Genomic DNA, 26,987 nt, shown 5'->3' with positions numbered 1-26,987 from the left:
AGAATAAATAACGTAAACGTGACTTCATTGACAATTAACTTCTCATACGTATTCAAAAGCCATCGTGACAATCGTCCGCGTCGGATGCATCACTTAATAAACGCTTCCCTCGGCATACCCTACGATAGTTCATTTGTCGTCACTTCAGGACGTGGGAATGCTCTGCGCATGCGTCGTAAAAATACCTTGCGGATCCAAGTCCGACTTGATCCTCTTCATCTTCTCAAAGTTGTCGCCGTACAGCCTTGCGCTCCATTCCTCAACGGTGAGCTCTGTGTCTCTGTAGTTGACAAAACCCCTCAGTGGAACACCTTCTTTCTTCAACTGCTCCTGGAAAGGTCGGAAACCAGCTTGCATGTACTCAATGCCGTCAGCAGGCCATTGGGTCAGGCCGTTTGCAAGACGTCCTTCCCATCGGATGAGCCACTGGTTGTTAGAGTATGCCATCGCTTGCTTCGAGTCGTCAACTTCCCTGGACACGCCTCCCCATAGGTCTAGGAAGCCAAACTCAGTCAGGTCAGTGCGGTTGAAGGCGAGTGTAGTATACTGGTAGAGCGCTTTGGCGGACTCGAAGGTGAAAGGCTGATCTTTGCGCAGGACTAGAGCTTGCAGATACATGCTGCGTGGAGGAAAGGCATCGGTAGTTCCGTTGAGCTGTGGAACGGCAAAGTTCTCCATAGCCCAGAAATCCGCTGTTCGCACGGTCGTTGTGGTAGTGTTTGGGAGCCGTTCGACGAGACCAGCGAATAGAGCATCAAACTCGTCCGGGTTACCATAGAAGTATCCACTACCGTTCCATTCTCCAGCCAGTTGCCATCGCAGGGCGAAGGTATCGGGTGCTTTAGTCATTGCCCAGTCCTGAAGATCGACTAGGGCTTGGGCGCCTGTGTCAAGGTCGGCGGCACCCAGTGAGATCGTGAAGTTTGTGACAATATTGAATTCTGGTTTCCAAGTGCGAGTAGTCAGAGACAGGATTATGCCATAAGACGAGCCTGCGCCTTGAATGACGAAGAACAGGTCGGGGTTTTCCGTGCGGGAAGCAGTCACCACGGTACCGTTGTATAGCATCACTTCCACGCTTTCGAGGTTGTCCATGGGAGTACCGAGGAAACGACTTGTGGTTCCAAAGCCTCCTCCGATGGAAGAACCAGATAGGCCTACCCAGTTAGCTCGAACGTGGGGGAAGTGACGCCCGTGGTTTTCCCAAAGCCATGTTGCAGCAGGCCCAACTCGGCTTCCACCACCGTACCTATGTTTATTAGCATGAATTAAGTTGATGTTGATTGCATTACACTTACTTGAACAGACCAGTCCCCTCGTCGAATGTGGTCTCAGTGAAGCGCTCCATATTGATCACGAGTGCTCCGTCCACACCACCCAGCCCGTAAGCTCCGTAGGAATGTCCTCCATTCAGCGGGGAAACCTTCACGCCCGCATTTACAGCGCATCCCAACGCAGCAGCGATATCGTCTCGGCTGCGAGGGACAACAAGCGCGGCTGGTTCTGGGTTGAACCGCAGAGCCCATGGGGAGGTAATAGTCTCCCAGTTGGTAGCATCAGAAAAGGTCGCTAAGGAAGCCAAGATGCTGGAGCTACTCAAGCAGTCTCTGAGTTTGGTGGCATCGTACTGAGCTGCATCACCTGTTAAAATGGATCCAAAAAGAACAATGTTCGAGATGAGCGTGAGTAGACCACTAGGCTTGAGAGAATGGCGACGAAGCATGGTGGACGATAGATGGTGCGTGATGAACGTGGTGAGGAATATCGGTACGAGTGCTCCCGCTTTATACCCAGAAAAAGAGCGCATGCCGTCAACCTCATATCTGGTAAGTAATCTGTTGTCCCATAGCCTTCCGTGGTGTCCGAACCATTGGTGTGAAGCTGTTCGCATGATTACTCTTCGGCGCCGAAGAACCCGTCCTGCCATGCGCCCGAAATGAAGCCATTGCTAGTTGTCTATCGGATTTAGTGCGCGAATGTCATGAACGGAATGTATTAGCAGACTATACACAAAAGCCAAGAGTTTCCATACGCGTGGCACCTTCATGTAGACGCGACGAACATGGGAGACCCGTCTGTAAGTGCTTTACCACCATGAGGAGGGCGAATCTTGCTTGACCTCTTGGAGAACGCCAGAGCGCATGAATTGCTCGACTGATCGAACTGAGACTGTACACTGCAAGTACTGCATGGTCTGCGGCTGTTGGATGACGACCTCGGGATAGATGCGCGACGAATGCAGGACGGATCATGTGCATAGATGCAGGAAGCATCGCATCGCAATACCCCGAGCCCTCTGACTTGGTTCCTTGACGTTACTGCCGTTCGTAAACGCTGTCTTTTAGAGATGTAAGACCTATTACGGATATGGGTAGTCACCGGGAGTTTGGTCTGTTTCACGAAACATGCTCATACGTGCCCAGGTGAAATTCCAATCTCACACTGGGTCGTGACTGAAACTCCAGAGCAGCGGAAATCATCGCCATCAGATCAGATTGCTGCCTCAGCTTTCGCATTCGTCATTGTTATTGAGTGATGGCCATGGCGTCGTGTCATTGCCTCGGGACAAGCCTAGACGCTGCCGACAGCTTCCCTGCCAAGATCGATGCGAAACTCCCCACACCGTGACATCACCCTTCATCATCTTTTCGTCGACGGGGTGATCTACCCCGTTCAGGACGCGATTCTCGCGGTTTCAAGATGATGCCAGAAGATATTGCGACGATAATTGTGGAAGACATGAAGTCTTACTCATTGAAAGCCCGATCGCGGTCGACACTTCTCGCGCCATTCTCGAGCCATGAAAGCCTCCAGCGACGACAAAGACTGCATCCAGGACTCATCGCAGCAGCTGGACTACATTCACGGTAGCTCGCACAAGGTTCTGAACTTCCAAAATGCCAATTCACGGCGCTATGCTGTTAACGATGAAGATGGGCACGTAAGCGGAACGGAATGGGAGTGGTGGAGTCGCGAGAATCGAAAGGGTGCGTATCAATCTGACCCGTATATGTGTTGGGGACCCTACTGACCAACTTCTGCTCTAGGCCGGCATATCCTTCTTCTCAGTCACGGCCGAGCACCCTCGCGCACCGCACGTACTACGCGCCTTCTTCGAGCGATTGTGCGTATGATCACAGTCATAGCCTGGTGGGACGTTTCGTGGTGGGTTGGCGTCGTCTTTACTGTCGGCTCCATATGCTCCATCACCTCTGGCGTCCTTCAATGGCTTCCAGTCGCATATCCAGAGAGACAACTCGCCGCCGACCCGACCACTGTCAGCGGCGCGATATCCTTTTTCCGTGGAATGTTGTTTCTGTTGGGTGGCATGCTCCTCGTAGTCGAAGCGGTGAACGCCAATCAGAGTGACTGCTTTGGCTGGGCGTTGAAGGAAAGCCTGAAACCCGATAACGAGAACATCGAATTTGCGTCTCCGGACGAAGAGAAAGCTACTGAGAACGCTTCCGGCTTCCAACCCGACCGTCGAAACTGCACGCATATCCACAACCCCGACCGCATGAAGCATCGAATAATGCATACTAAGACGTTCAAGGTGGAGGCACGTCCCCAGTCAGGACCTGAGCAAGCCTGGAATTGGTGGCCCACATGGCAGGATGTTCGCGCTCACTACCGTCGAGAAATCGGCTTCAACGCGAACCTCATCCTCTTCGTCGGTACAGTCATTTACTGGGTCACCAATCTCCTCACATTACCTGGTGTATACGAGAACCTCCCACAGGGCGTGCTGTATGGGCTATACTATCCATCCTTTCTCCTCGGAGCTGTCTGCTTCCTCGTCGCATCGATACTATACCTGTTCGAAGTACAACACCAGTGGTGGAAGCCTGCTCCGCGCATGGTCGGGTGGTGGGTTGGAATGACAAACTTGGTGGGTAGCATAGGTTGGATCTGGAGTGCTTGTCTGGGATATTGTAGCACAGATTGGTGCGAGTACCAGAGCACAATAGCTCTGGTATGGGCACCCGCTTTGTATCTCATAGGCAGTTTGCTGATGCTTTATGAGGCTGTTGAGAAATGGCCAATTCATATCGAGAGATAGTGCCCTATTTGAAGGACCTTGACCTGACTGTTCTCGTAGAAGGCAGATGTACTACAGATGTTTATGTCTGAAAATCTTTAGTATCACACATCGTCGTCCACGACACCAATTAATCTTCTTGATTAGCAGGATATAACTTGTATTTTGGGGTGCGACACTCAAACCTGGCTCTTGAACCAAAGCTTTGACGTTTGGGATACCAACCGGAATGCTCTCGAAACATGCCACTTGCTGCAAGTGATGGGTAGTTCAGATGAGGCGTGCCACGCTGCGTAGCTAGCGCTCCGAGGATTGGTCCTAGAGGCAGCCGGCCATGACGTCAAGACATCGCGTTCATCAAAAGCAGCGGTCCTTGAGACAGCCGCAAATCTCGCACAGCTTCACTTTCGTTCTTCCATCCGAAGATATGACACTTCCAGTTACGGGGAAATCAGGAAAGGATACACTTGCTGCACGTCTAGAGAGTGGCTTCGAAAAACGACCCGATCCTATCGCATTAACCCACAACGCCGATGAGTCACAAAACAGCCCTTCGGGGGTTGACTACGAGCCGCACCCTGAAAGTTCGATAAATTTGGAGCCTGGGAGGGAGAGAATAGTACAATCGATATGCAATCTCTACTCTGGAAGCGCCAGCGAAGAAGACATGATGGTGTATGGCAAAGAGGCGGTCTACGATGATCCATGGAGCTACTGCGATACGAGATACAAGATCGCTGGGCAGTGGTATGGTGAGTAATCCCTGATTTAGAGAAGAACATGGAGACAATGCTTTGCTGACACATAACAGGCATTCCTAAACTCATGAAGAGTAGTCGGACGATCAAGACAGAGATCGTTTCCTCCAAGCCCGATGAAATCATCTTCAAGCTGCAGCAAGAGTACACACCCAAACCCTTGCCGATTTCGAAGAAGGTTAACAGCTTGATTACACTGACGCTCGATCAAGAGGGCAAGGTGCGGTATCACAAGGTACGCTAGAAGCGTTGCACAGTACCGTTCTGCGCAACAGCTCATTGATTTTAAAAATTTGTTACTGAATTCAAGCAGGACATGTGGAATGAGAAAGACTACAGTCATGAAGGCCTAGGCAAGATCATGAAGGAGCTAAACGGGGACCACTTAACAAAGATTACGCGACCCCCAGCAGATCTGTAAAGAAGCAGCAGTTCTCGGAATAACGGTCTCGTTCACTACCTACGTATCAAGCGATGCACTCAATCATATTATACTCATTCCAAGCTCATGGCTTCCAGCCTCCAGTACGTGATCTGAACATACCCGCCGGATCCACCAAATCCGCAACCCTCTTCGCCAACGCCCGACTCTCGGGCCTCAACCTCTCAAAGTAATCCTGCCGAAAGAACCCATAGTTCATGAAAATAGGCAAATACGCTTCTGGCAACTTGCCGTCGGCTTGCCATGCCAGAACCCTGTTCCTCACACCAGAATAGGTCGCTTCCATAGTGTCAGCCATCTGCTCATACAGTGACTGCGGCGTGAAGGCATAGTTCATCTCGATAATAACGCGGTCGACGTCTGCATCAGCATCGATGAGATCAGGGCCTAGTTCTCGGGCCTTTTGCGCAATCTTCTTGGGGAATGGCTGCCATGCGATAGATGCTACGATTCCAGGTATGAGTAGTGCGGTGTCAGAGATATCGCGCCAGTGCTTGTGCAGACCTTCCATAACTTCGACAGCATTGGCGCGAGAAGGTAAGGGTATTGTTTCTGTGGCGATGTCCACAACGTTGCCTTTGATCACGACCCAGTTACTCAAGGCCATCAGATCGGCGTAGGTGCGTGTTCGGGTGGTGTCAAGCAAGGGATTAATATCGGTGAAGTTGTCGAAAAGTCCGGGTGGAGGCGTTGGACCGTCATAGAACAGGAAGATGATCCAAGAGTCGACCACATTGAGATTCGCTCGCTCCGCCGTGACTATGACAGCAGCATTGTCATCTTCGTTGTGCTCCGTCCAGTCACGAACGGCTTGGAGTAGCTGCTTGTCCTTGCTCGGCGTGCGCAGATACACTAAGTTGCCACCCCAGATGTCGCCTTGTCGGTGAGCCTGCAGCTTGTAGTTCGTTACGATGCCAAAGTTGTTGCCGCCTCCCTTGAGCGCGACAAATACATCGGGGTAATTGTCGTTACGGATGTAGCCGATTGTGCCGTTGGCGAAGACGATCTCGTACTCGAGCACACTTGACGCAGCCCATCCATACTGCGTCGACATGTAGCTAAGCCCTCCGCCTAGTACTAGTCCGCCTACTCCAGTGTTACCGATTCGTCCACCGACGAACGTCCAGCCCGTGCCTTGCAGCTTGGCAGCGATTCCATCAAGTCGGTTACCAGGACCTACGTCGACGACACCTGTGTTACGGTCTAGGTCGGCTTGGTCGAAGTGCTCCATAGCGATGAGCGGGCCACCAGCTACACTGCTCCATCCATTATTGGGATTGTGGCCACCAGATTTGACGGCGAAGGATTCAGTGGTGTTTGCAAGGATTTGCACCACGGTCGAGACTTCTTCCACCGTTCTCGGGAAGATGATACATGATGGAAGGAGAGCAGAGCAGGAAGTAGACCAGTACTGGGTTTGTTCTTCAATGTAGGCCAGGTTGAGAGCATATGTGACATTGATGTAACCGAGAGAAGTGACTGATGAACAAGTATCACCGCGGGCCAAGGACGGTAGCGTCAACGCGCAGGCAAGGTGGATGAAAAAGCCCAACATCTTCAGCTCCGGATAGAAGATTTCGAAGCAGTGTTGTTGAGATCGTCGCGGGCTACACCTCGATTTATACCCATCATCAGATTGCTACAGCTGTCGATGACGTAGTCTGAGATCGCTTGAAGATGGTAAACAAGAGTGCGTTTGGAGTGATGCATGTACTTGCAGTCACAATGAGGCGCGAATCAAACGTCGCTTCTGTCTTTTGAGAGAGCGCAGGTAGCACAAGAGCCGGCCGTTGTCATAACGCCGCGCTAATATATACCCAGAATAGTAAGCAGTATCGCTTACTCACAGATGTTCTGTCATTCAAAAATAGGGTCTGCATTGTACTACCTCTGATACGCGGCATTGCAGCGTGTACGTCGAATCATGCCCTCGTAATCTCTGCCAGGCTTCATCTCTAACGTGTTGCCTATTGGTGCATACCAGCAACAATGAATACCGAGAATTGTTCCCTCTTCACCGTTTAGAAGAGGCCTCGAGCCAAGCAACAGAGTCGGAAATGTCGCTCCAACCGAAGGCTCAGACTGACGAGAATGATCACGCTTGGTAGCTTGGGATCGGTAGTTCGCGGTCGGATCTGTAAGTCCAAAGATATTGATGGACAATGTTTCGAGAATGGAGGGTCGCGTAAAGAATGTGGCGGTCTTGGTAGCACGTTTTTGTAGCGTCTTCGTATAGGCTGAATGGGTACAAACTCGCTTGGCTGAGGGCTGACACACCTACGGGTTGCACCCGCTGCAGCTGCAAGCGTCAATACGAGCATTAGAGTACTACAGAGCCGATTTCGGGACCTGCGTTGATTAGCGTAGTATTGACTGTCAGGGTGCAGCAAACTCATCGAAAAAGAGTCGGGCCATCCCGAAGGACAGCCGTTGAACCACCCACGATGACACCATACCACGCTCTCCCATTCTCACACCAATCACATATCCAAGACCGACGTCGGTGAACAAGCGGGAATGCATCCAGGGCATGGGCTAAGAGACTGTAGCGAAGAAAGGTGGTGACATGACCGCGAAGCATGTTTGGATGGAAGAATGAAGAGCCCGCAGGAGCTTGTCGCAGAAAATGTCGACAGACAGGTCTAGACCTTGAGCCTCACTCGTGAGAGGTCCCATCTTCACTCTCTGGTTCGATAAGTACTGCGTTGTGACTTTCACTGTCCACCAGTATGCAGTCGACGGGTTTCCAGTCTCTCATGCTCAGCTCTCTTGTCGCATGGCCAAACCAGAGAATGCCGACTGATGAATCCGAGGTTGTAGGTCCCGTCAGTGCGATCGTGTTTCCATAGAAGGCGCCGTCGCAACTCCAACACTAGCAGCTCTTCTCATCGCTGCAAGACCATCGTCTCCATGCTCCAGCTTGCGGGAAAAACAAGATCCTAGTCAATCTAGCACAACAGACACGCAACACTCACCAATGGACACAATCATCATGGGTTGTTAAGCCAAGATGCTTCTCTCTTTTCGTAGTGACAAGACTTCCTGAGACTAGTCTTTGTTTCCGCTCCGCTCTCATGAGAAACGAAGGACATGATAATACGGACAAAGGACATCCTCAAAAGCCGCATCGACGATCGCAACAGCAAAAGAACTGTTCGATCAAAGGGGTAGACGCTCGCCAATATACACGTATGCTAAACATACTTGTTGACGACTAACGCGACTGGTCAGATATCACCCTAGAGTGGCTGGTGTCGAGTGACAAGACTGTGACACCGGCTTCGTAACGTAGTAGATGAAGGAAGAGGTTGGAGATCTGATCAGGACTTTCGTCCATGTGGGTGAGATGCACGGGTAATCCGTCGCCATAAACGAGTCCGGCTCGAACAAATTGCCATAAGTACAAACGCCACTTACTTGATCCAACACATGTAGGCACAGCAGACTCTTCGTGTCTCAAACTTCAAGACATCAGATCCGGAGCGCGACGGTCCGCCGTAGTTGACAACACCAACCTGCGACGTATCGAGACCTCGCTAGGCTTTCGCCTTTCCGACGAGTGGATCTCACGCCAGCCAAAGCCGAACAAGTTGATGTGTCTGTATGTTTGGCTCGATCAATGTCAAAACCGCGCTCTTCTTCTGTCCTGTCGCTGTAGGCATGACGTCTGCTGGCCACATGGTGATAGTCGGCATCAGGTGTTGCAGCTCCTGTATGGCTCTCAGAATCGAAGGGACTGTGGTTCAAGCGCGATGATGAAACCCAAAGTCGATCCCCTGGTGAGGTGACCGGCGTCTGACTTCAGAGCTCTCCTTTTCGCCTCGTCGCGTTCGTCGTGAAGCTATCTTTCGTGACCAGAGTCTGTTGTACAGATGAGATGCCGACGTGGTCCTCGTGCGAGAACTTTAATACCCCGACAGGCACATGTCATCCCAATTTGAGCTCTCGCTTCCGTACCTCGAGCCTTCCTTTTGCACGCCAGGCAAGTAGGTCCACCTGAGCAGACCAATATGCAGGGGCTATTCGGAAGGTCGGCGACATGACCGCGATACTCTTCATCGTGCCAAAGCACGTCGAATACCAGAAGATGATTAGGGTTAAGATCCGAGCCTGCCCTCCTCACACACAACCCCGGTGTTTCCACCGAAGCGCCCAGACAACATACAAACGACCCATTGAGACCATGCTAAGAGGCTCAGGCGTGTGATGACTGCGCAAGTGCGTGAGGTGCGGACGAACCGCATTCCAAATGGAAGACAGACATCGGTAACTGTGGGGGAAGTGACTTGTGGGGTGCTTGCAAGCAAGCGAGAGAAGAAGTTGTGTCCAAAGGGAGCGTCACGGGACAGTCCCGCCGCGATTGACATTGTCAGAAGATGTTGGTGACGCGTGCATGGCTCAGGATCCAATCGAGACGCGATGAGCAGTTGTAGCGTTTGAACAGAGATGGACGTCGTGTGGCGATGGGTACATCGGGGTGGTTGTTGAATTCATGTCGGCATGAGCAGAGCGAAGACGCGTCGGCTCGCGCCAAGAATTCGCGTCATATTGACGCTAGCACGTGCGACTCATCTTTCTCTGACTAATCAGCAATGTCCTTTTCCGCCTGCCCGTTGCCATTGACCTTCGCATTATTTCACCTAACAATAGATGGCAAATCCTCAGAGATCTTGAGAACAACATTGGACTATTAGAACTTTTGTGGTGGATCTCGCACATCTATCGTAAGCAGCAAGCTCCGGCAAAACAGCCACCATCATACCCACGGCTGCGCTCAGCACATTACGCCCGGCTTCGCGGCACCGCTAAGCACGATGGGAGCGGTCGAAGATGCAGTGGATGCTGCGGCCAACTTCATCGGCCCGTTTGTCGATAAGAACCGCAAGTACAGTGCTGACGTGCCTACTGATACTCTTGTCGAGCAAGCGCTCGTCCACCTCCAGGCCATCAACACTGCAGACCTAGCCGCAGATCCAAATGCACCCTACGATGCATCGCTCGCCGGTGTGGTGTACGGTCTCGTAGATCTCATCACCATTATCGCAGTGATCCCACGTTTGTCTTCCGGTGTCGCTTTCAGTCAACGGCCAAGGTCAGTGCTGACCGCTGTAATATTCACGCCTCCGAATCACAATTTGGACGCGTTGGCGGCCGTCATGGAAGCTTTTCTGCCTATGATGGAGCAGAAGGGCTCGGGTGTACAGCCACTTTTGTCCCAGAGAATCCTCCCCGACATCATATCTGCCGTGGCTGAGCTATCATACTCTCCTACGTCGTCTGAGACAGCGAAGTCCAGGTATTCGAAGATATACGAGCACATCATGAGAGACACCCCAACATCTCGACTTCTCCCTATCTTGACTACGTTCCTCCAGCAGCCTCTTCCTGTCTGGCTCAAACCTGCCATATCCTCAGAGCTCTCATCGGTGCCCATTCGAGCCCAAGGCGTTCGCCATATCATCGAGTTCCTTTCGCTGTCATACTTATCGAAGAACTCTCACGTTCCTCAGAGCGCGTCAGGCCCACAATCGCAGATACCAATTCCACTAGAGGCTGTCTCGCAAGCTTCAAAGCTACTAGCCTTGCCACCGAGCGGCATCAGCCAGGATGAATGGCTGGTAAAGATATCTCCTCAGCTATTGCATCTCCTAGATGGTAGCGAGGGTAAAGAGCTGAGTCGCGCTGCAGGACAGATCATTGCCGGTGGCATTCTGAGTAAGAAGACGACTGGCGCACCGGGAACCGTGGGATGGGACACCTTTGCGAAGCCCCTGTTCCAAGCAATCCACCCAAAAAATACGAGCCCATCGAGATCTGAGTATGCCATCGTGAAGGAAGGGGAGCTCAAGACGGCGCTGAGACGACTGAAGACTATTCTTTCATCATATTCTCACGGCGGACTGATTCGACGTCTCATTCATCCCATCATACTTCCTCTCTGGACGTTGCTCAACTATGCGAAAGACAGGCCTTCCCTGGACAAGGAATGGAGCATGCTTCCAAGCCTCATTTTGTCGCGATACATGGAGGTTGCCTGCGATACGAAGCAGATTGACAATGTTGCGACCAACATCTTCTGGGAGGGCGATGCTACCTGGACGTTCGGTCCTGGATCTCAAGGCGGTGTCGAAATTCGCACTCGCACGACAGACAAGACTGGAGGAATAGGAACGATGGAAGGTATATTCGGGCGCATCAGCGACTTGGACAATAGAGTTGGTGTTCTCATTACCCTTTTGACGGAAGCCAAAGTTTCCGACGACACAGCTGGGTCCATTTTCGTGAACGCCACAAAGCGGTGGCTCGTACCAGAGAAACCTGCGACGAAAACGCTCATCGACGACGATTCCGACGCCGACCCTCTTTCTGCGCTTGTCGATGCGAAGTTATCGGAAGCTTTAGCGCAGCGTTTCCAGAAGCACTTTGCCAGAAGTCCACAGCATATAATTGATCTCGTCGCACAGCTGATCCAGAACCATGTGAGCGAGCACAAAGCTCGAAAAGATAAGTCAGACAAACTGCGTACATCGAAGAGGGCAATGCTGGACGACATTGTACGGAAACAAGACATGACAAAGGAGAATGAAGAGGGTGAGGCCAGAGATGAAGACTTGGTGTCATTCGCATTAAGTATCCTTAACACACTGCTTGCATCGTCGGACCTCAAGAAAACACCTACTGTCATCGAGACGCTACATGCACTTCTTCCATCGCTAGCATACCTTTCGCAGTCACAGTCATCCACATCGTCTGTAATAAGCAACTCCGCCACCACGGCTCTCCATCTTATCGCTCCCACCACGACAACGCCGTCGTCGACAGGGAAATCAACAATTGACCCACTGAACGAACATCGCAAAACCTTGAAGACTTGCTTCGCTGAGCTGCAATCACCCGATCCCCCAAACCGAACATGGGCCTTGAACACTGTGCACAAGCTTCTTAGAAACCCTATCGCGTTTCCGGCTATCGACATACCATCTCTCACGCACACGCTCTTGTCAGCTTCACTGGCAGATCCAGAGTCTTACGTTCACTTGGCCGCCATACCCGTACTCGTCACTTTGGCCATACGCGCCCCAAAGCCCGTGGTCGGCATAATAGTCGACGCGTTCATCGACATCGACGAGCGATCACTAAAGCTAGCGCGAGGGAGGCACACAGACGAGAAAGAGAGGGAGTTGAGGGATGCTTTAGACTTTAGGCTACGGGTCGGAGAAGTTCTGAACAACTTTGTCGTGGAAGACAACTTTTGGGCTTCGCCTGAGCATGGCGCGGTACTGCATCGGTGCACAAAGCAGATCACGGAAGCTTGTCTTTCGTTGGCGAGTCGGCGTGGTCAACGTACGCAGACATTGTCAGCACGAAACGAACTCGCGGATAGCGAACGAAAGCTTCGAGATGAAGGCGAGGCTGCCTGGGGCGGACCGATACCTAATGTTCTCGAGCCCGAGGGCGCAGACCCGCAAGAACAAGCGGAGTACGAAATGCTGCAGAAGATTGTCGGTGGATGGGAGGATACTGGCATCGAGGAAGACGTCCGTATACGTGCTTCTGCGCTCAGCGTGCTGTCTACTGTCATGGAACACCGATTGGACGTTCTGCGTCAGCCTGTTGTTGATGCGACGTTGCAGATGGTGTTATTAGTTCTTGCTATGGAAAGAGAAGACTCGAAGGCGTTGTTGCGTCGCTCGGCCGTGCTTGTCATAATGGGCCTGCTGCGCGCCATTGACGCAAGGATCGAGAGTGGACAGGAAAGTGTGGTGGGTCTGAACTTGAAGCAGCAGGAAGAGGTCGAGCGAGTGGTGAAGTGGGTTAGGGATGAAGACACAGACGAGCTCGTAAGAGACCATGCGACAAATGTCGTGGAGGGTCTCGAAACGATGAGGATGAAGAAGCTGTATAAGATCAGAGATGAAGGCCTGAGGCTAGGACCAGATCTTGGGCTAGAAGGAAATCTCCGAGGGCTCGACGTCCAGCCTCAGACTGGTAATGGGGAGGGTAAGACGAGGATGATCATAGAGGAGATCGAATAGCTGGCAGCTTGAATAGTTGTAACATTGTAGCGCCTCACAACCGAAGCGTGGTATCCCGACTTTTACCCATTCCAATTGTGCGCCTATCTGCTCTGTGGTATCTTCAGTGCGCATACTACGTGGAGCACACCTACTGCCTTCCTGCTGCGAGCGCATGTGAGCTTTGCTCCCAGACAGCCTCTGCGCGCCGCCGCCGGGCGCTCGTGTTGCGATTTTCAGTTTGTCTCGCGCATCGTGTCTGCCGTCTTGAGCGTCTCAACCGCTCATGGCCGTGTCCTTGGTCGCCTTGGGTTCCACCTCTTCGGCCTTTCCGATCCACAGGACGTTGTTGCATCTTATCAGAACTTGTCCGAGAGTGCCGGAGCTGACGCCGTTTACGAATTCCTCGGTGTTGGACAGCTGGATGTTCATGTAGAGGTCCACCGAGACGAGTCTGCCCTTGTACTCGGTCTCACCCCACTTTAACCTGACAACGATGTCTTTGTCGACTCTGCGCGTATGTTAGCGCGTGTTTGTTTGGTAACGGTGGTTCGAGAGGTGACGGTGTGCGACGTACAAGCTTTGGAGCAAAGGACGCGGGTTGAAGGGTGCGACTGCCTGATGGGTGTTAGCTTTGCGCTTGACTGGTGAACAGGAGGGATAGCTTACAGCCATGTTTGCGACTCTGTCTCAGGGCTTGCTGTCGGGTAGCCGTGAGTTTGGTAGGTATAGCAGTGAGGGTCGTGGTGCTATGGCGGTCGTGCCTGCAGCTTTGGAAAGTCATCGGCAAAAGGTAGCGCCGATTGGTCACCGTGCTTCACCGCGGGGAAGCCGCGCAACAGAAGATGGTTCGTGGTGGAAGGTGCATTAGAGGATAACTGAGACTCGCACTCTCCTGTCCTAGACTCACGTCACAATAATGATCAACCATGAACTCACCTCCATTGCTCTTCCACACCAATGCCTACCGACTGTCCAAGGTGTAGAGCGACGCGACTAGCGGACGCGCTAAGAAATTGTTCCCTCTTCGAATGACCGGACGAGTACAACAATTGCGAAACCCCGACATCACAACCTCCAGCCACACTCATTCGACCGCCATACCCCAGCTGGATCCTCATAGCTGCCTCCTCTCAGCAGCACCATTGCGCCTACCACGGTGCGCCGTCTCCTCACCCCGCCGGCGACCCGGTCCTTCGTCGCCCCTCCACTTGTCGCGCAGCATGCCCCGGTAGCAATGCGAGCCATCTGGTCCCGGGCAACGTCGAACCCGGGTACCTGCAGATGCATATCATGCGTCTCCACCTCCGGCGCTCTCGCTAGGCGCAGCGGGCGGACGGCTCTTCGCCGCACGTGGGCAATTGGTACACCAACGTCGACCTTCGTATACACTACCATATTCGCTGCAGGACTGGCTATCGATGCGAGAGCAAAAGCCGCTAGGAACACACAATGGGAGAAGGCCTTTTCGCAACTAGCCCAATCTACGGGTGACGGGCCGCCAGGAGAGAGAGCGAAAGACACAAACACGGCGACTGAATCTATCGGCTTGTCGGATGGACATCATGGCTTGACCTTCGACGATCTGCCCGACGACTTTGACTGGGGCGCGTTGGAGCGCATTGTAGGCATGGAACTGGATGAGGATCCAATCTTGGAAGACCAAGAAATCCAGTCGCAAATCCGCGATTACGCTGAGCTGGCTTGGGAAGACCTGCGTTTTGACTCGAGGTTCCCAGGTGTCCAGCTTCTGGAGTTCCCAACAAATACCGGCCCTGAGCTTATACGCTACAACTTGCCGCCCCAGTCCTTGTGGGCGCCAGACGCACTACGCGTAAACGCCCTACAAAGGCGACACTCGTGGAAGAAGCTGGCCATGCAGGAACTTTCCACCGGTCTCCTTATACACGAACTACTGCACAAAAACAACGTGCCTAGATTCGACAAGGCTTGGGATGTGGATTCCGACAACTTATCACATCAGATCCGGGACGTTATAGCCTTGAATGCTGTGGAGCGTGAGCAAGCGCGCTTAAACATCCTAGAGGCTCTTGAAAACCTCCACAAAGTTCCTGTTGATAGTCCGGCAGACGTGATTGCCCAGGCTAAAATTCACCCAGATCATCCAGGAATTCCGGAATACTATCAGGACGTGGATGGAGACTTTTACGCTATTACGACCCAGATGAATCGGAGCATTCAAAATTTATTTGAAAGCGATATACACGGTAACGACCGCAAAGAGGCTGTCGTGCTTGCAAAGATCTGTCACAACCTCCTCGTTTCATCGGCCTCACCGGACTTACAGACGTTCAACACTTTGCTGGTAGGTTTCCGACGGTGGCGGCGTCGAAAACTCATAGATTGTGTGATACCCGCCCTCTACTACAACAAAATACGTCCGAACGAGATTACCTGTCGAGAAATACTCAATCACTACGCCTCCCTGAGGCATGGAAACCCTGAAGACTTTTCGAGGTTCGTCGCCAGGATGAGAGGTGTAGGCGACGGGCTTATGCTCGCTACTCCCAAAGTCAACGTTAATGAAGCCAGCCATGGCCGGCTCGTGAGGGTCGACGAAAAGAAGATCTACCAGAAAGTCCACCCAACACCCATGGTGTTTAGTTCCCTCATAACTGGTGTCATGAGATTCGCAGGGTTCGACCGAGCGCTCGATATCTACTACGAGATGAAAGCGGACGGCTGGGGTCTCGACGTTCAAGGTCTGACGAGAATGCTCAACGACTGTATCCGCCGCGCGGACTGGGAAGGGGGCCTATACATCTGGGGAGAAATTAGTAGCATCAAGGCCAGAGTGAATCATGAAGACATGATTAAAGCATACGGTCAAATGCTAGGCTTGTGCTCCATCACCGGCAACACGGTCGCCTTCAACCAGATCCTGACGGACATCTCTACCGAAGGCTTCGATCGCAATAAGATCCTCGACCTCGCCTTAAGAAATGAGCATGTGGCAAAGAAGAAGAAACAGTATCTCGCTCCCCCCTGGGTCGCAGATAATGTCATGATAGCCGCTTCCGCCTACATCAAGGACTCGAAAGATTCGGAGGCAGAGCAGACGCTAGAAGGCATAGACGAGGACAACAACACTACATTCACTCAACACGCGCCTGACGCGCCGGATACAGTGGAGGACATCGCACATAACACGGCTGACCCAAAAGAGGTTTGGGCTTCATGGTTGGAGCGGGAATTTGGAGAGAGACCTGAAGATCCGGAGCCTTGAAAGGCGACCATATGTACAGTACGAGTTTTCACATGTATACTAGTGTATATACCATAGCCCTACGATAGCGCTACTTTCGAATGCATAGCAGACAATCTTGTCACATCAAACTCTCGCCCAACCAGCGGTAGCAACATTCCGTCTGGTACAGGCCATGCCAACGTGACTCCTTTGCCGCCACCACATCCCAATGTTTGGCACAATGACGAGCCGCTACCAAACAAACCTTATCGCGTTCCCATTCTAAGGTGTCACCAGACCATTACTTTGCCGAGAGATTTCTTTGTTTGATGACTCATTTATTTAGATTAACTGCATCCGCAGCCTCATTTATCCTTCTCGCTTGAGCAGGCTTGTCACCAACATGACTGTTACTACTGTTCATCACCAACAAATTTCTCGTTAGCACGGGCGGTAGCGTTTTCGTGTTTGTCATGTTTTGTTGCTACTACGTGTTTGAATTGCTTCCCTTCGTGCGCGAATCTTCTTCTTCTCGTATTCGTCTCAATCAAGAATCTCCTGATCTTTATTCCAGATTGAAGAGCTCATATGACTAGGGACGTTTGATATATCCTCGTCTTCGCTCTAGCCAGGAAAGGCAGTCGTGTCGGGCGATACTGCCTTCTTGTCTAAAGATAGACCGGCGCACTATGGAGATCATTCCACCAGAGATGTTAGGACGAGCATACTATGCGGAAGCTTTGTATCGCTACTTAGCCTCCAATCGATCGTGCAAGCACCTTCCCCAGAATCTGCAAGCCGTTCCTTCCAGCCTCAACGATATCTATGTTGCATTGTTCGCGTGTCTTTGACCTCATGATTTGTCTAGGGCGATGCGAGGAGCGAGTACCTGTAAACTCCATCGAACTCCAGATTTGATGCCTGTTCTAGACCTTTGGATCATGCCTACAACTCATTCGCGTTTGCCTGAATATCCAGGCTTCTCATGTCCCCATGCCATCCAAGGGGACCAGACCCCACAATATTGCATTGACGGTAGATGGCACCTCTGCCGAGACCTCTTGTGTCGTGCGACGATCACACTCGGACGTACAGGCGAACCCTTACTGAATACTAATCATCGTGTGCAGGGGCGTCTCTGCAGGGAAGCCGTTAAATGCTGGATACGCAGATTGAGGTGTGGGTTGGGCTAGAACGAGTTGTGAATGTTGGAAGTCCCTGCATCTATCCTCTTTTGTGATAAGGCGACTACCTGCAGCGTGGGTTGTTGTAATGAGGTACACTTGAGACACAACAAGAGAATGTTGGGACAGCATTCTATCCATTCCCGCCATCGTAACAAGTGTTGACACGTTTGGGTATGAGCAGGATAGAGCGCTAGGCAACAAGTCGGAAAGACCCATGATAAAGATCTCTGAAAAACAGTGGCCTATGACTTGGGAGAGCTAGTAGACGTCTAACCAATCTTTCTCGTATGCGGGGTTCTTGTTGAATCCCCAAGAACGAATACTAGCAACATAACCCAACGTAGTCCTCTGGAATGTCGTATCTCCCAATCACCCCACATGTAATCCCCCAGTCACGCATACCCTTTCATCTGCATACTTGCTTGAGGCTGGCTGGCCTAAATATCTCCTAACCACAACAGGAAGCACAAATACTTTACCCAAATTGCACGAACCGTATCCAACAGCCTCGAACACCAACTACTCACCTAACATCTCGGGAAGCTACAAAGTGGCAAAGGTGTGTCTATACTTTGGTTCAAATGATTCGTATAAATGAAGTAGCATGCCGGTTCCGTGTCGATCTCGTGTATCTCGTCCTTGATATATCAACCCCAGATCCTGATATTCTTGCCTTGCAAGCGAGCCCCACCGACCTCTTGTCTTTACCCAACAATAGTACTCGACGTTAAAAAAGAACCAGACGGAAGGTAGAGATGCAGTACCGATTTGTATCCGTTCTTGCTGCTGGTGTGTTAGTTGGTGTGAGCAGCGCTGCACCTGTGCCTTCAGCTGAGGTAACCAGACTCCCTCGTCGTCACAGGTATTGAAGCTGACGCCGAGCAGGCACAAACCCTCGGCATAACCAATCCAAACGACTTCCAGCTCGGCAAGCCTTCCAGCGAAGTCATCTGGAGCAAGCGCGACGACGAACCCACCAACCCAGATGATATGCAGCTCGGGCCCCCAACCAGCGAGATCATCTGGAGCAAAGATAAGAAACGCGCTGTCACCTTCGGGGCACCAAAAGACACCTTTACTATCAGCAAGCCCAAGACAGTTGTAACATGGGGCAAAGAGAAGCGCGACACGATCCCACAACCCGACACCATCGATTTGGGAAAGCCTAGCTCCGAGGTCAGCTGGGGGAAGGAGAAGCGCCAGACGTTGGAGAATTCGGACTCGGAGACGACGTGGAGCAAGCGCGAGACAGAGAAGCCAAAGGATAGCTTCAAGCTTGGTAAGGCTACTACAGTCGTTACTTGGTCTTGAGTGTTTCGGTCTTTTGTGGTGAGTTTGCTTTAGCTATCCTCGTTGACCTTGTACGCTGACAATTTTGTAGTTTTTTTGTAGGATCTTGTTGCTGTTTTTGTAGGTAGAGTTTGGAGGTAGATTCCACCGTCGCTGACTCATTATGGCTGGTAGCTGGGGTGTAAAACTGTGATATGCGTAGGGCTGTATGCCTGTCTAGTACTTCCAATATACTTATGTTCGATAGCTTCGCTGTTCACGAGATCTGATGTGTAGTTTCAACGTGCGCAACTTGTTGCATCTCCCTTTGCAGTCTTTGTTGAGCATTGCTGTCGTTATTGATGTACATGCGCCTTCATATTTTGTGTGCACATAGTACCACCTCTCTTGATGTGTGCGTGTGACTCGCTCGGCACTGTCATGATGTACTATAGCCACCTCTTTGCATTCCTCTTGTTCTATCAGCTCGACTATACCAGGCCTGGTGTGCACTGTTCCAAGCTGTACAAGCTGCCGTATTAAATCTTCCTCTTCCCTGCGCAATCTACGCGCGACGTATTTCCCACTCGACGTTCGTGATGCTAACTTCCTCGCCAGCTTTCTCGTCGTAGTCGTACCATTCGCCGTCAGGCAATTCGATACCTGAGAACTTGGTGCCGGATTCCGTGCCTGTCGCGAGGAACTCTCCCTCAGCCACGAATTCGACAAACTCTAGACCTCTGCAGTCGAACATTAGGATGTTGGTCTTCTTTGGTGGGTCGCTTTGTTCGTAGGAGGTAGGCGCGGCTGTGATGTTCGCCGAGTGTTCTCTCTGTAGGCCATGTCAGTGTTTAAGGCATAGAGATGGGTGTAGGGCAGAAAGACCTTACAGTTCTTACACCTCCAGACAAAGTTGGCTTCACCCTTGCTGCCGCTCTGTTCGTTCATCTCGAAGCGATTGACCGAGACGGGGTTGGGGTGTACTTCGCGACATGACGTGCATTGGACTTTGAATGTGTAGAAAAAGGGCGTGTCTTCCGTGTCATTGGGGCGGAGGTCGGTTACGCTGAGGGGTGTTAGTGGGACAGACACGTGAAGGTAGAGAGACTCACCCGTTCAGCTCTGCTTTCAATGCTAGTGCGAGCACCATGTTGTTTGTGTTAATGTAAGCGTTGGATAGATTCCCGTCGCATCTCATTGCGCTTCTGGTGATGCGCCCCGCCCCCACTCGCACGCGAGCTGCTTTCGAGCTAGCACGCAAAGAGCAAGGCGGTGTTACCGTGCATCGCAGCTTTCTTGCGCTCCAAATCTTAATCACGCATTGCACTGCAAATATACAAGAACGCGTATATCATCAAATTTCCATTGTTTTCGTCTGATAAAGCATAACCGCATAACCACTCTGACCTTACCGTTCAACTAAACAAGCCGGCAGATCACGACTCCCAGGCCTGGATCTCCCCTTTCCACTTTGAGACGACCATTGAACGCAGTTCCCGCAGAACTCCTTTCACTTGCTACGACCCTTCTTGCAAATCGTCAGATTCCCGAACGACATCTTTGCCGGCTACATTCTTCAGCACCGTCCCATACTAGGCCACCATCTTCAATCCTGACCGCTATTTGCTTCCAATCTCCGTCACTTCAACATGGTCAAATTCTACCCGTCTCTCAACGAAAACCACATCGACTTCATCTCCAGTCAACCGCTCTTCTTCGTGGCCAGCGCTCCTTGGGCTGGAGATCACGTCAACATCTCGCCAAAAGGCCATCCATCAAGAACCTTTTCTATTCTTGGACCGAACACCGTTGCCTATCTGGACGCGACCGGCAGCGGGTGTGAGACCATCTCTCACGTCTATGAGAATGGCCGTGTCACAGTAATGTTCTCTTCCTTTGGACCCTCGCCACAGATCATGCGACTGTTCTGCAAAGGAAGGGTAGTCGAAAAGTGGGATCCGTACTACGGGCAATTGCGCGCTAAGATGGCGTCAGAGAACGGTGATGAAGTCGACATTACGGGCGCAAGAGCTATCATCGTGTTGAAGATCCAGAAAGTGCAGACTAGCTGTGGTTTCGGAGTACCTCAGATCAGTGGAGGAAAGTCCGCAAGCACGGAGGAAGCAACTGGTGACGCAATCGCCTATGTTGATCACGATCATGAAGATGGCGAAGAGAACGGCTTCAAGCAGCGGGATACCATGGATACCTGGGCGCGAAAGCAGCTTGAGAAGCAAGAGCTCGCCGATTACCAGAAGCAGTTCAACCACCGCTCGCTTGATGGGCTACCGGGTATGATGAGTGCGCGGCGATCGTATGACGAGAACATCGCTTTGGAGGACACGAAGGCTTGGTTCAGGAAGGTGAGCAGGCAGCAGGATGCTGTAGCTCTGGGTGTGGGCTTGGGCGTTATACTCATGCTGCTATTGAGTCTTGTTGGCGTACTCAGCATCAAGCCGATATTCTTGCAACACATACTGAATGCGCAACGAAGGCAATTGGGCTTACCGGAGGATCATTCGTGGAAGAGCGAGCTCTGAGTGGCTTTTGGCTCATCAATACGTTGCGACTGTTCGAAGCAGCATGCTATAGACTCAGATATTCTGGTAATACGGGGCTTGAGGCGAGACTATTCGCAATTTACATTTCCACACACATCTTCATACTTCATAACCTTCATGCTTCAAGTCTGGAAAGAATGATCTTGACGTTCGGAGAGACGGCGAAACGCGCGCATGTGGAGCACATCGCTCGCCAAATGCACTAGTCTCAAAGGGGGCAGGCTAGAAGAGCACCCCGGCCCGCTTGTCAGAAAAAGTTCGGGAAGTCGCGAACTTTTGCGACCTCGAGCTTGAGGACTGCGACACGACAACGACTTTCCCAATATGGCCGGTATCAAACGCAAATCCACTGGCGCAAGTGCGTCCGAAGTCAAGGACAAGAGCAAAAAAGTCAAGGTCGACAAGCCCACCACGAAGAGCGAGAAGAAGCGCGACGTCAAGCCGGTCAAGAAGGCGAAGAAGACCAAGGAAGAGAGCTCCGACGACTTTGAAGAGTCGGATACGAGCGAAAAGGATAATGGCTTCTACGGCTTCTCCGCGGCTGACGGTGCCGATGTCGACATGAGCGACGCCGAGAGCAGCGACGAACAGCCCACAAAGTCCAACAGCAAGACCCAGAAGCGCAAAGATGACAACGAGGCCTCAGATAAGCCCGAGGGCGAGGGCGTAGAGTCCAAGTTGGCGGAGTTGAATGGTAAGACAGAGCCATGTGCCCTGCGTCATCCTTTAGCTAACTGTCCCTCCAGTAAACAATTCGCGAGAGGCGCATGCGAAGCAAAAGGCCCTGGCCAGAGAACGAAAGGCCGCGAAACCAAACGCCGACATCATCGAACGATCCAAGAAACTATGGGAAAAGCTCAGGCTGAAGTCGCATGTTGACAAGGAAGAGAGGAAAGGGCTCGTCAAGGAGTTGTTCGAGATCATAACTGGCAGAGTCAAGGATTTCGTCTTCAAGCACGACTCTGTGCGTGTCATCCAGACGGCCATCAAATACTCGAAAATGGAGCAGAGGCGAATGATTGCGAGGGAGCTGAAGGGCGAATTCAAAGTCCTGGCTGAGGGCAAGTACTCCAAGTTCTTGATCGCCAAGTTGGTGGAGAAGGGGTGAGTAAACTATCAACGCACGGCATAGCACGTCTAACCGATCGCAGTGACCCGGAAATTCGCGACCTTGTCATCACCGAGTTCTACAGCCACGTCAAGCGCATGATCAACCACCCCGAAGCCGCATGGATCGTAGACGACATATACCGAGCCGTAGCCACTCCAGAGCAGAAGAACCGTCTTCTCAGGGAATGGTATGGTCCCGAGTTCTCTATCAAGGGTCTCTCTGCCGAGGGCACCGACAGCGCAGAGCTATCAGCCATCTTGAAAGAATCGCCGGAGAAGAGGAAGCCTATCATGGGCTACCTGGAGAACCAGATCAACTCGCTTATTCAGAAGAAGCTCACCGGCTTCACCATGCTCCACGACGCCATGTTGCAATACTTCCTCGTCTGCGAACCCGGCACCGAACAAGCGAATGATTTCCTCGAACACCTTAAGCCGGACCCAACAACCAAGGAGGGCGAAGAAGCCGACAACGTAGATCTCATGAAGAACCTCGCGTTCACAAAATCAGGGTCGCGACTGGTGTCGCTTTGCTTCGCATACGGCACAGCCAAGGACCGCAAGCTCTTCCTGCGCCCGTACAAGGACACAGTAGAGACAATGGCTTTCGATCAACACGCCCATCACGTTCTTCTTGCTGCTATGGCAGTCACTGATGATACCAAGCTTTCCGCCAAGTCGATCTTCAGCGAACTCCTACCCAGCAACGATGCCCTCCCCGAGAAGGTGTTGAACCTGGTCAATGATGCTCGCGCACGCACAGTCTTACTATACCCGTTTGCCACAGATGCAAAATGGTTGTTGGATGACAACACGCGGGATCGATTGAATGAGTTGTATGTCATTCGCCAGACTACATCAAAGAAGGACGCAACCATCCGTTCGCAAGAAATCGCAAAGAGCATCGAGCCGCAGCTGCTGACGGCTGTTACCGCCCGCGCTGCTGACTTTGCTTCCTTCACATTCGGCCTGCAATTCATGGGCGAGGTTCTCGTTGGAGCCCCAGAGGTGGAGCCGGCGAAGCGCAAGGAGGCATTAACAGAGGTCGCTCGTCTATCACAGTCGATCCTGGACTCCGCGCTGCCTGCTTCCGCCGGTGACAACAAGGCTACTAGTCATGGCAAGAACATGCTGAAGATGCTGGTACAAGGTGGCAAGTTCGACCCTACCACCAAGAAGGTCGTTCCAGTAGAGCCTGCGCTCGGCTTTGCAGACTTGCTCTGGCCTCATATCAAGTCTAACCTGGTCAACTGGGCGACTGGTCAGGGCTCCTTCGTCGTGGTATCCATGACCGAAGCCGAAGGCTTCGCCAAGAAGGATGAAGTATTGAAAGCGTTGAAGAAGGAGAAGAAGGCGCTAGAGGCGGCTGCCAACCCTCCAGGCGCGCAAAACGGGGAGCCCAAGAGTAAGAAGCAAAACAAGGGTGACAAGTCAGACGCTGCTCCTAGAGGAAACGCTGGAGCGAAGATTTTGCTCGAAAAGTTGTAGAGTAGCATATATTTGATTCGAACATGTATGATGATACCCATGTAAGGCTTTCCTCATGCATTCTGGTTTGGAGTTCTTTCTGTGAACTTCCCATCTCCCGAAATAGGGACGAAGCAACTAGGCGGTTTATGATGCAAGTGGCACGATCAGGCTGAGATACGGCCTTGTGATGGCAGCATGTACAAGGTCGGGTGAAGTACATGCTCATCACTCATCAGTCATTGTCTTATATCCTCCCTCCGTATTGCATTTTCCCAGAAACCATACCCAGTATGCCCTAGGACTACGACAGCGACAGTGATAGCGACAGCGACGGCTACGATGTCGACGACCCTCGCACTCGGGAGCACGAAGCCTACAAGATCACCCAAGAAAACGGCGCACGAGCTCGCCGTCGCTACAGGTACGGCGATGACGTGGACGCTGATGGGGAGAATTATTCTCCTGATGAGGAAGACAATCATGACAGCAAGGGGGTGCGACTCCAGAACGCCCGTGAAGCTCGAGGCTGGGCTCTAGAGTATGACCTTACACATTCCAATGAAGACACAAAGTCTGACCCGGCATCGTATACAGTGAAGCAAACCGTCGCTACGAGTGGAACGGACAATGGACTGGCGGTGTCCACGAAGGCGTAGAGAATGAAGCCGACAAACGGATGGAAGACGTAGCGAAGTGGAACGAAGATATCACCGAGCTTGAGTACGCACAACCTTGTAGGGTCGTTGTAGCATGTGCTGATTCTGTTGAAGACGTCAAATCGAGCGCGTACAGGACGCTGAAGCACACGCTGAAGCACACGCTGCGGACTACAACGATGATAGCGACAGTAGCTCTAGTGAAGAGTCGAGCGATGCAAAGGATGATGGGAATAAGTACGAGAAGAACATCAATGATGGACGGAGCGTTCGGGCTCGCAGGTACGCTGCTAATAGCGACGACGAGGATGGAACTGAGTCCGAGAGACAGGCTAGTGAAGAAGATGAATACTGGAGTTCTGATGACGAGAATTAGGTGGGTAAGATCGTGGTCTGTAGTCAAGCTGAGGTTATTCTGGTTCATTCATCAAACAATGTTCGTGCGATCAACTAAATGGAATTGACGCATCTGTATGTTTTCTTCTCTCATCTTCGTTCGCCATGCAGGCAATGAGCTGTTGCTACTAACCGGACGCGATCGGGGCATTTAGATGGCCAGGCACCCTTCGCTCTTTCCGCAAACCACAACCACCCTACTTGCCGCACATCTTTACGAAAACGCATTAGCTTCATACATCGTTCATGCTCGGAGTATCTTCCCGCATCCTTCATACCTCTCATCAACATCGATGTGCACCACACGTTGCCATTTATCTTAGCAACCCAAATCAGGAATCGCTTCCGCCGGACTATGCAAGTACGCCTGTCAACCCGAGCTTGTACCGGTACTTGATAACACGACTCAACAGTCCATATGATTGATACATCTACCTTAGCGCCCACCTCATCTCACTCACTCACTCACTCACTCACTCACAGTCTCTCCTTGAGATCAATTCGGCCGCCGTTTCGGTATCACTTTCAAAGCTACAAAGCTTGCATACTCGCGAATATATCATCCCAACACCGCTCGTCGAGGCTACACACATACCTGAAAACACACATCCACCACAATGTCCTCTTCCAAAACGCTCGACGAATCCTCCCTCCCCTCCATCTTCCAACAGCAATGGAAATCCAACCCGGACCCAACCGCCTTGCCTTTTCCCCGCGACGACCCCCCATTCGCCCTCACAGCCATAGATTGGCAACAGCTTTCCCTCTCCGACTCGGACTTTACACCACACTCTTGGTCCAATCTGCACGACCTCATCAGCACTAACCGCCTCGAAGAGCTGAAACGCTGGCCCAGCGCCTTGAAAGCGTATCTAGCGTGGACAGCGCACGTAAAGCAGAAGTACGGCAGCGTAATGACATATCTGATCGATCAGCGCTTACTCTGGGAACCGATCGAAGATAAAAGCGGGGCGTTGCGGTTTGATGTAGTCAACAAGACGCCATTTGCGAATCCTGCTGATTACAGGATTCTGAGGAATGATTGGACGTATGCGTTTGTGCCTGGTATTAAGCACATTGTGGCGTGGTTGAAGCAGCGGCTGCCGGTAGATGAAAAGGGCGCGTTGAGTGGGGAGGGGAGGGGTATGGTGGAGGATTTTGTGAAGAGAGAGTTTAGGGACAAGGCGGGAGAGAAAGAGGAAGGGAGTAAGGTTATTTGGTTCAAGAATACGACGGATTTGCAGAGTGTGAGGAGTTTGGAGCATGTGCATGTGCTGGTGAGGGACGTAGAGGAGGAGGTGCTGAGGGAGTGGATGGTTTAGAGCATGGTGCGAGTTTCCCAGGATCGGGGTGCATGAGGAAAATATGGATATGTTGTACGCATATGTAGCTCGGGTACATTGCATGTGCGCATAAATCACGACGGTGATACGGATGATGCTAGTCAACTTACATGCCTGACGATCTGATAACATTGAGAAGCATCACGCTGAAGGGATAGGAGCACACGTGTTGAAAGGATGTATAAGCCACGCAGGGCAATCGTTGCTTAGTATATACCGCATCGCCTTCATCATCTGGACGATTAGACAATAAGAGAAAGTGTTGCTCGCCAAAGCCACCCAGGCAAGCATGATGTATAAAGACGACTACCAACAGTAAAGCTCATACCAATAACGATATGGAGAAACGCCCTCGCTAATGCAGAAACACCTACAACAGAATGCCCAACCGACGGTAGTCATACGTAAGGAGACACCGCCTGACAAAAGAAACAAAAGTGGGAAAGAGAACCATGTAAACGCCCTACCCATACTTCCCAAGAGACGCTAGCGGGAAGTGGAAGGGATCGAGGCCAGAGAGGAACAATAAGGTG

General features: G+C 51.8%; 13 protein-coding genes across 13 annotated transcripts; 8 read left to right on the top strand and 5 right to left on the bottom strand.

Moving 5' to 3' along the window:
• Positions 1-144: 144 nt before the first annotated feature.
• On the bottom strand, positions 145-1,723 carry BKA58DRAFT_324115 (uncharacterized protein; the record flags this gene model as incomplete). Its single annotated transcript, XM_046167948.1, has 2 exons — positions 145-1,249; positions 1,299-1,723. 2 exons carry the CDS (start codon positions 1,721-1,723, stop codon positions 145-147), a joined length of 1,530 nt encoding a protein of 509 aa, XP_046021574.1.
• Positions 1,724-2,800: 1,077 nt separating this feature from the next.
• Positions 2,801-4,060, top strand: BKA58DRAFT_414471 (uncharacterized protein; the record flags this gene model as incomplete). Its single annotated transcript, XM_046172491.1, has 2 exons — positions 2,801-2,987; positions 3,048-4,060. 2 exons carry the CDS (start codon positions 2,801-2,803, stop codon positions 4,058-4,060), a joined length of 1,200 nt encoding a protein of 399 aa, XP_046021573.1.
• A 302-nt stretch (positions 4,061-4,362) lies between these two features.
• On the top strand, positions 4,363-5,261 carry BKA58DRAFT_47561 (uncharacterized protein). Its single transcript, XM_046175335.1, has 3 exons — positions 4,363-4,791; positions 4,851-5,032; positions 5,111-5,261. Exons 1-3 carry the CDS (start codon positions 4,374-4,376, stop codon positions 5,216-5,218), a joined length of 708 nt encoding a protein of 235 aa, XP_046021572.1. The 5' UTR covers positions 4,363-4,373; the 3' UTR covers positions 5,219-5,261.
• Positions 5,262-5,303: 42 nt separating this feature from the next.
• Positions 5,304-6,794, bottom strand: BKA58DRAFT_322831 (uncharacterized protein; the record flags this gene model as incomplete). Its single annotated transcript, XM_046167880.1, has 1 exon — positions 5,304-6,794. One exon carries the CDS (start codon positions 6,792-6,794, stop codon positions 5,304-5,306), a length of 1,491 nt encoding a protein of 496 aa, XP_046021571.1.
• Positions 6,795-9,862: 3,068 nt separating this feature from the next.
• Positions 9,863-13,327, top strand: BKA58DRAFT_392916 (uncharacterized protein). The gene has a single exon (XM_046171043.1). The coding sequence runs from the start codon at positions 10,054-10,056 to the stop codon at positions 13,273-13,275; it is 3,222 nt and encodes a 1,073-aa protein (XP_046021570.1). The 5' UTR covers positions 9,863-10,053; the 3' UTR covers positions 13,276-13,327.
• On the bottom strand, positions 13,328-14,115 carry BKA58DRAFT_392915 (small nuclear ribonucleoprotein F). The gene is made up of 3 exons (XM_046171042.1): positions 13,924-14,115; positions 13,832-13,872; positions 13,328-13,765 (listed from the first exon to the last, which is right to left on the bottom strand). Exons 1-3 carry the CDS (start codon positions 13,927-13,929, stop codon positions 13,531-13,533), a joined length of 282 nt encoding a protein of 93 aa, XP_046021569.1. The 5' UTR covers positions 13,930-14,115; the 3' UTR covers positions 13,328-13,530.
• On the top strand, positions 14,116-16,664 carry BKA58DRAFT_392913 (uncharacterized protein). Its single transcript, XM_046171041.1, has one exon. The coding sequence runs from the start codon at positions 14,492-14,494 to the stop codon at positions 16,499-16,501; it is 2,010 nt and encodes a 669-aa protein (XP_046021568.1). The 5' UTR covers positions 14,116-14,491; the 3' UTR covers positions 16,502-16,664.
• A 1,740-nt stretch (positions 16,665-18,404) lies between these two features.
• Positions 18,405-18,960, top strand: BKA58DRAFT_405575 (uncharacterized protein; the record flags this gene model as incomplete). The annotated part of the gene is made up of 2 exons (XM_046171907.1): positions 18,405-18,485; positions 18,535-18,960. 2 exons carry the CDS (start codon positions 18,405-18,407, stop codon positions 18,958-18,960), a joined length of 507 nt encoding a protein of 168 aa, XP_046021567.1.
• A 181-nt stretch (positions 18,961-19,141) lies between these two features.
• On the bottom strand, positions 19,142-20,106 carry BKA58DRAFT_47491 (uncharacterized protein). The gene is made up of 3 exons (XM_046175334.1): positions 20,031-20,106; positions 19,804-19,984; positions 19,142-19,750 (listed from the first exon to the last, which is right to left on the bottom strand). The coding sequence occupies exons 1-3, from the start codon at positions 20,066-20,068 to the stop codon at positions 19,484-19,486; spliced, it is 486 nt and encodes a 161-aa protein (XP_046021566.1). The 5' UTR covers positions 20,069-20,106; the 3' UTR covers positions 19,142-19,483.
• Positions 20,107-20,235: 129 nt separating this feature from the next.
• Positions 20,236-21,573, top strand: BKA58DRAFT_392909 (uncharacterized protein). The gene has a single exon (XM_046171040.1). The coding sequence runs from the start codon at positions 20,568-20,570 to the stop codon at positions 21,456-21,458; it is 891 nt and encodes a 296-aa protein (XP_046021565.1). The 5' UTR covers positions 20,236-20,567; the 3' UTR covers positions 21,459-21,573.
• A 230-nt stretch (positions 21,574-21,803) lies between these two features.
• On the top strand, positions 21,804-24,077 carry BKA58DRAFT_323433 (armadillo-type protein; the record flags this gene model as incomplete). Its single annotated transcript, XM_046167914.1, has 3 exons — positions 21,804-22,173; positions 22,226-22,583; positions 22,631-24,077. The coding sequence occupies 3 exons, from the start codon at positions 21,804-21,806 to the stop codon at positions 24,075-24,077; spliced, it is 2,175 nt and encodes a 724-aa protein (XP_046021564.1).
• A 295-nt stretch (positions 24,078-24,372) lies between these two features.
• Positions 24,373-25,181, bottom strand: BKA58DRAFT_47457 (uncharacterized protein). The gene has a single exon (XM_046175333.1). It carries the CDS (start codon positions 25,137-25,139, stop codon positions 24,669-24,671), a length of 471 nt encoding a protein of 156 aa, XP_046021563.1. The 5' UTR covers positions 25,140-25,181; the 3' UTR covers positions 24,373-24,668.
• A 547-nt stretch (positions 25,182-25,728) lies between these two features.
• On the top strand, positions 25,729-26,433 carry BKA58DRAFT_443901 (uncharacterized protein; the record flags this gene model as incomplete). Its single annotated transcript, XM_046174020.1, has 1 exon — positions 25,729-26,433. The coding sequence occupies one exon, from the start codon at positions 25,729-25,731 to the stop codon at positions 26,431-26,433; it is 705 nt and encodes a 234-aa protein (XP_046021562.1).
• Positions 26,434-26,987: the final 554 nt, after the last annotated feature.

Source organism: Alternaria rosae (genome assembly GCF_020736505.1).
Source record: "Alternaria rosae strain MPI-PUGE-AT-0040 chromosome Unknown BKA58scaffold_10, whole genome shotgun sequence".
Taxonomy (NCBI): Eukaryota; Fungi; Ascomycota; class Dothideomycetes; order Pleosporales; family Pleosporaceae; genus Alternaria; species Alternaria rosae.
This window is presented reverse-complemented; position numbering and strand designations above follow the sequence as displayed.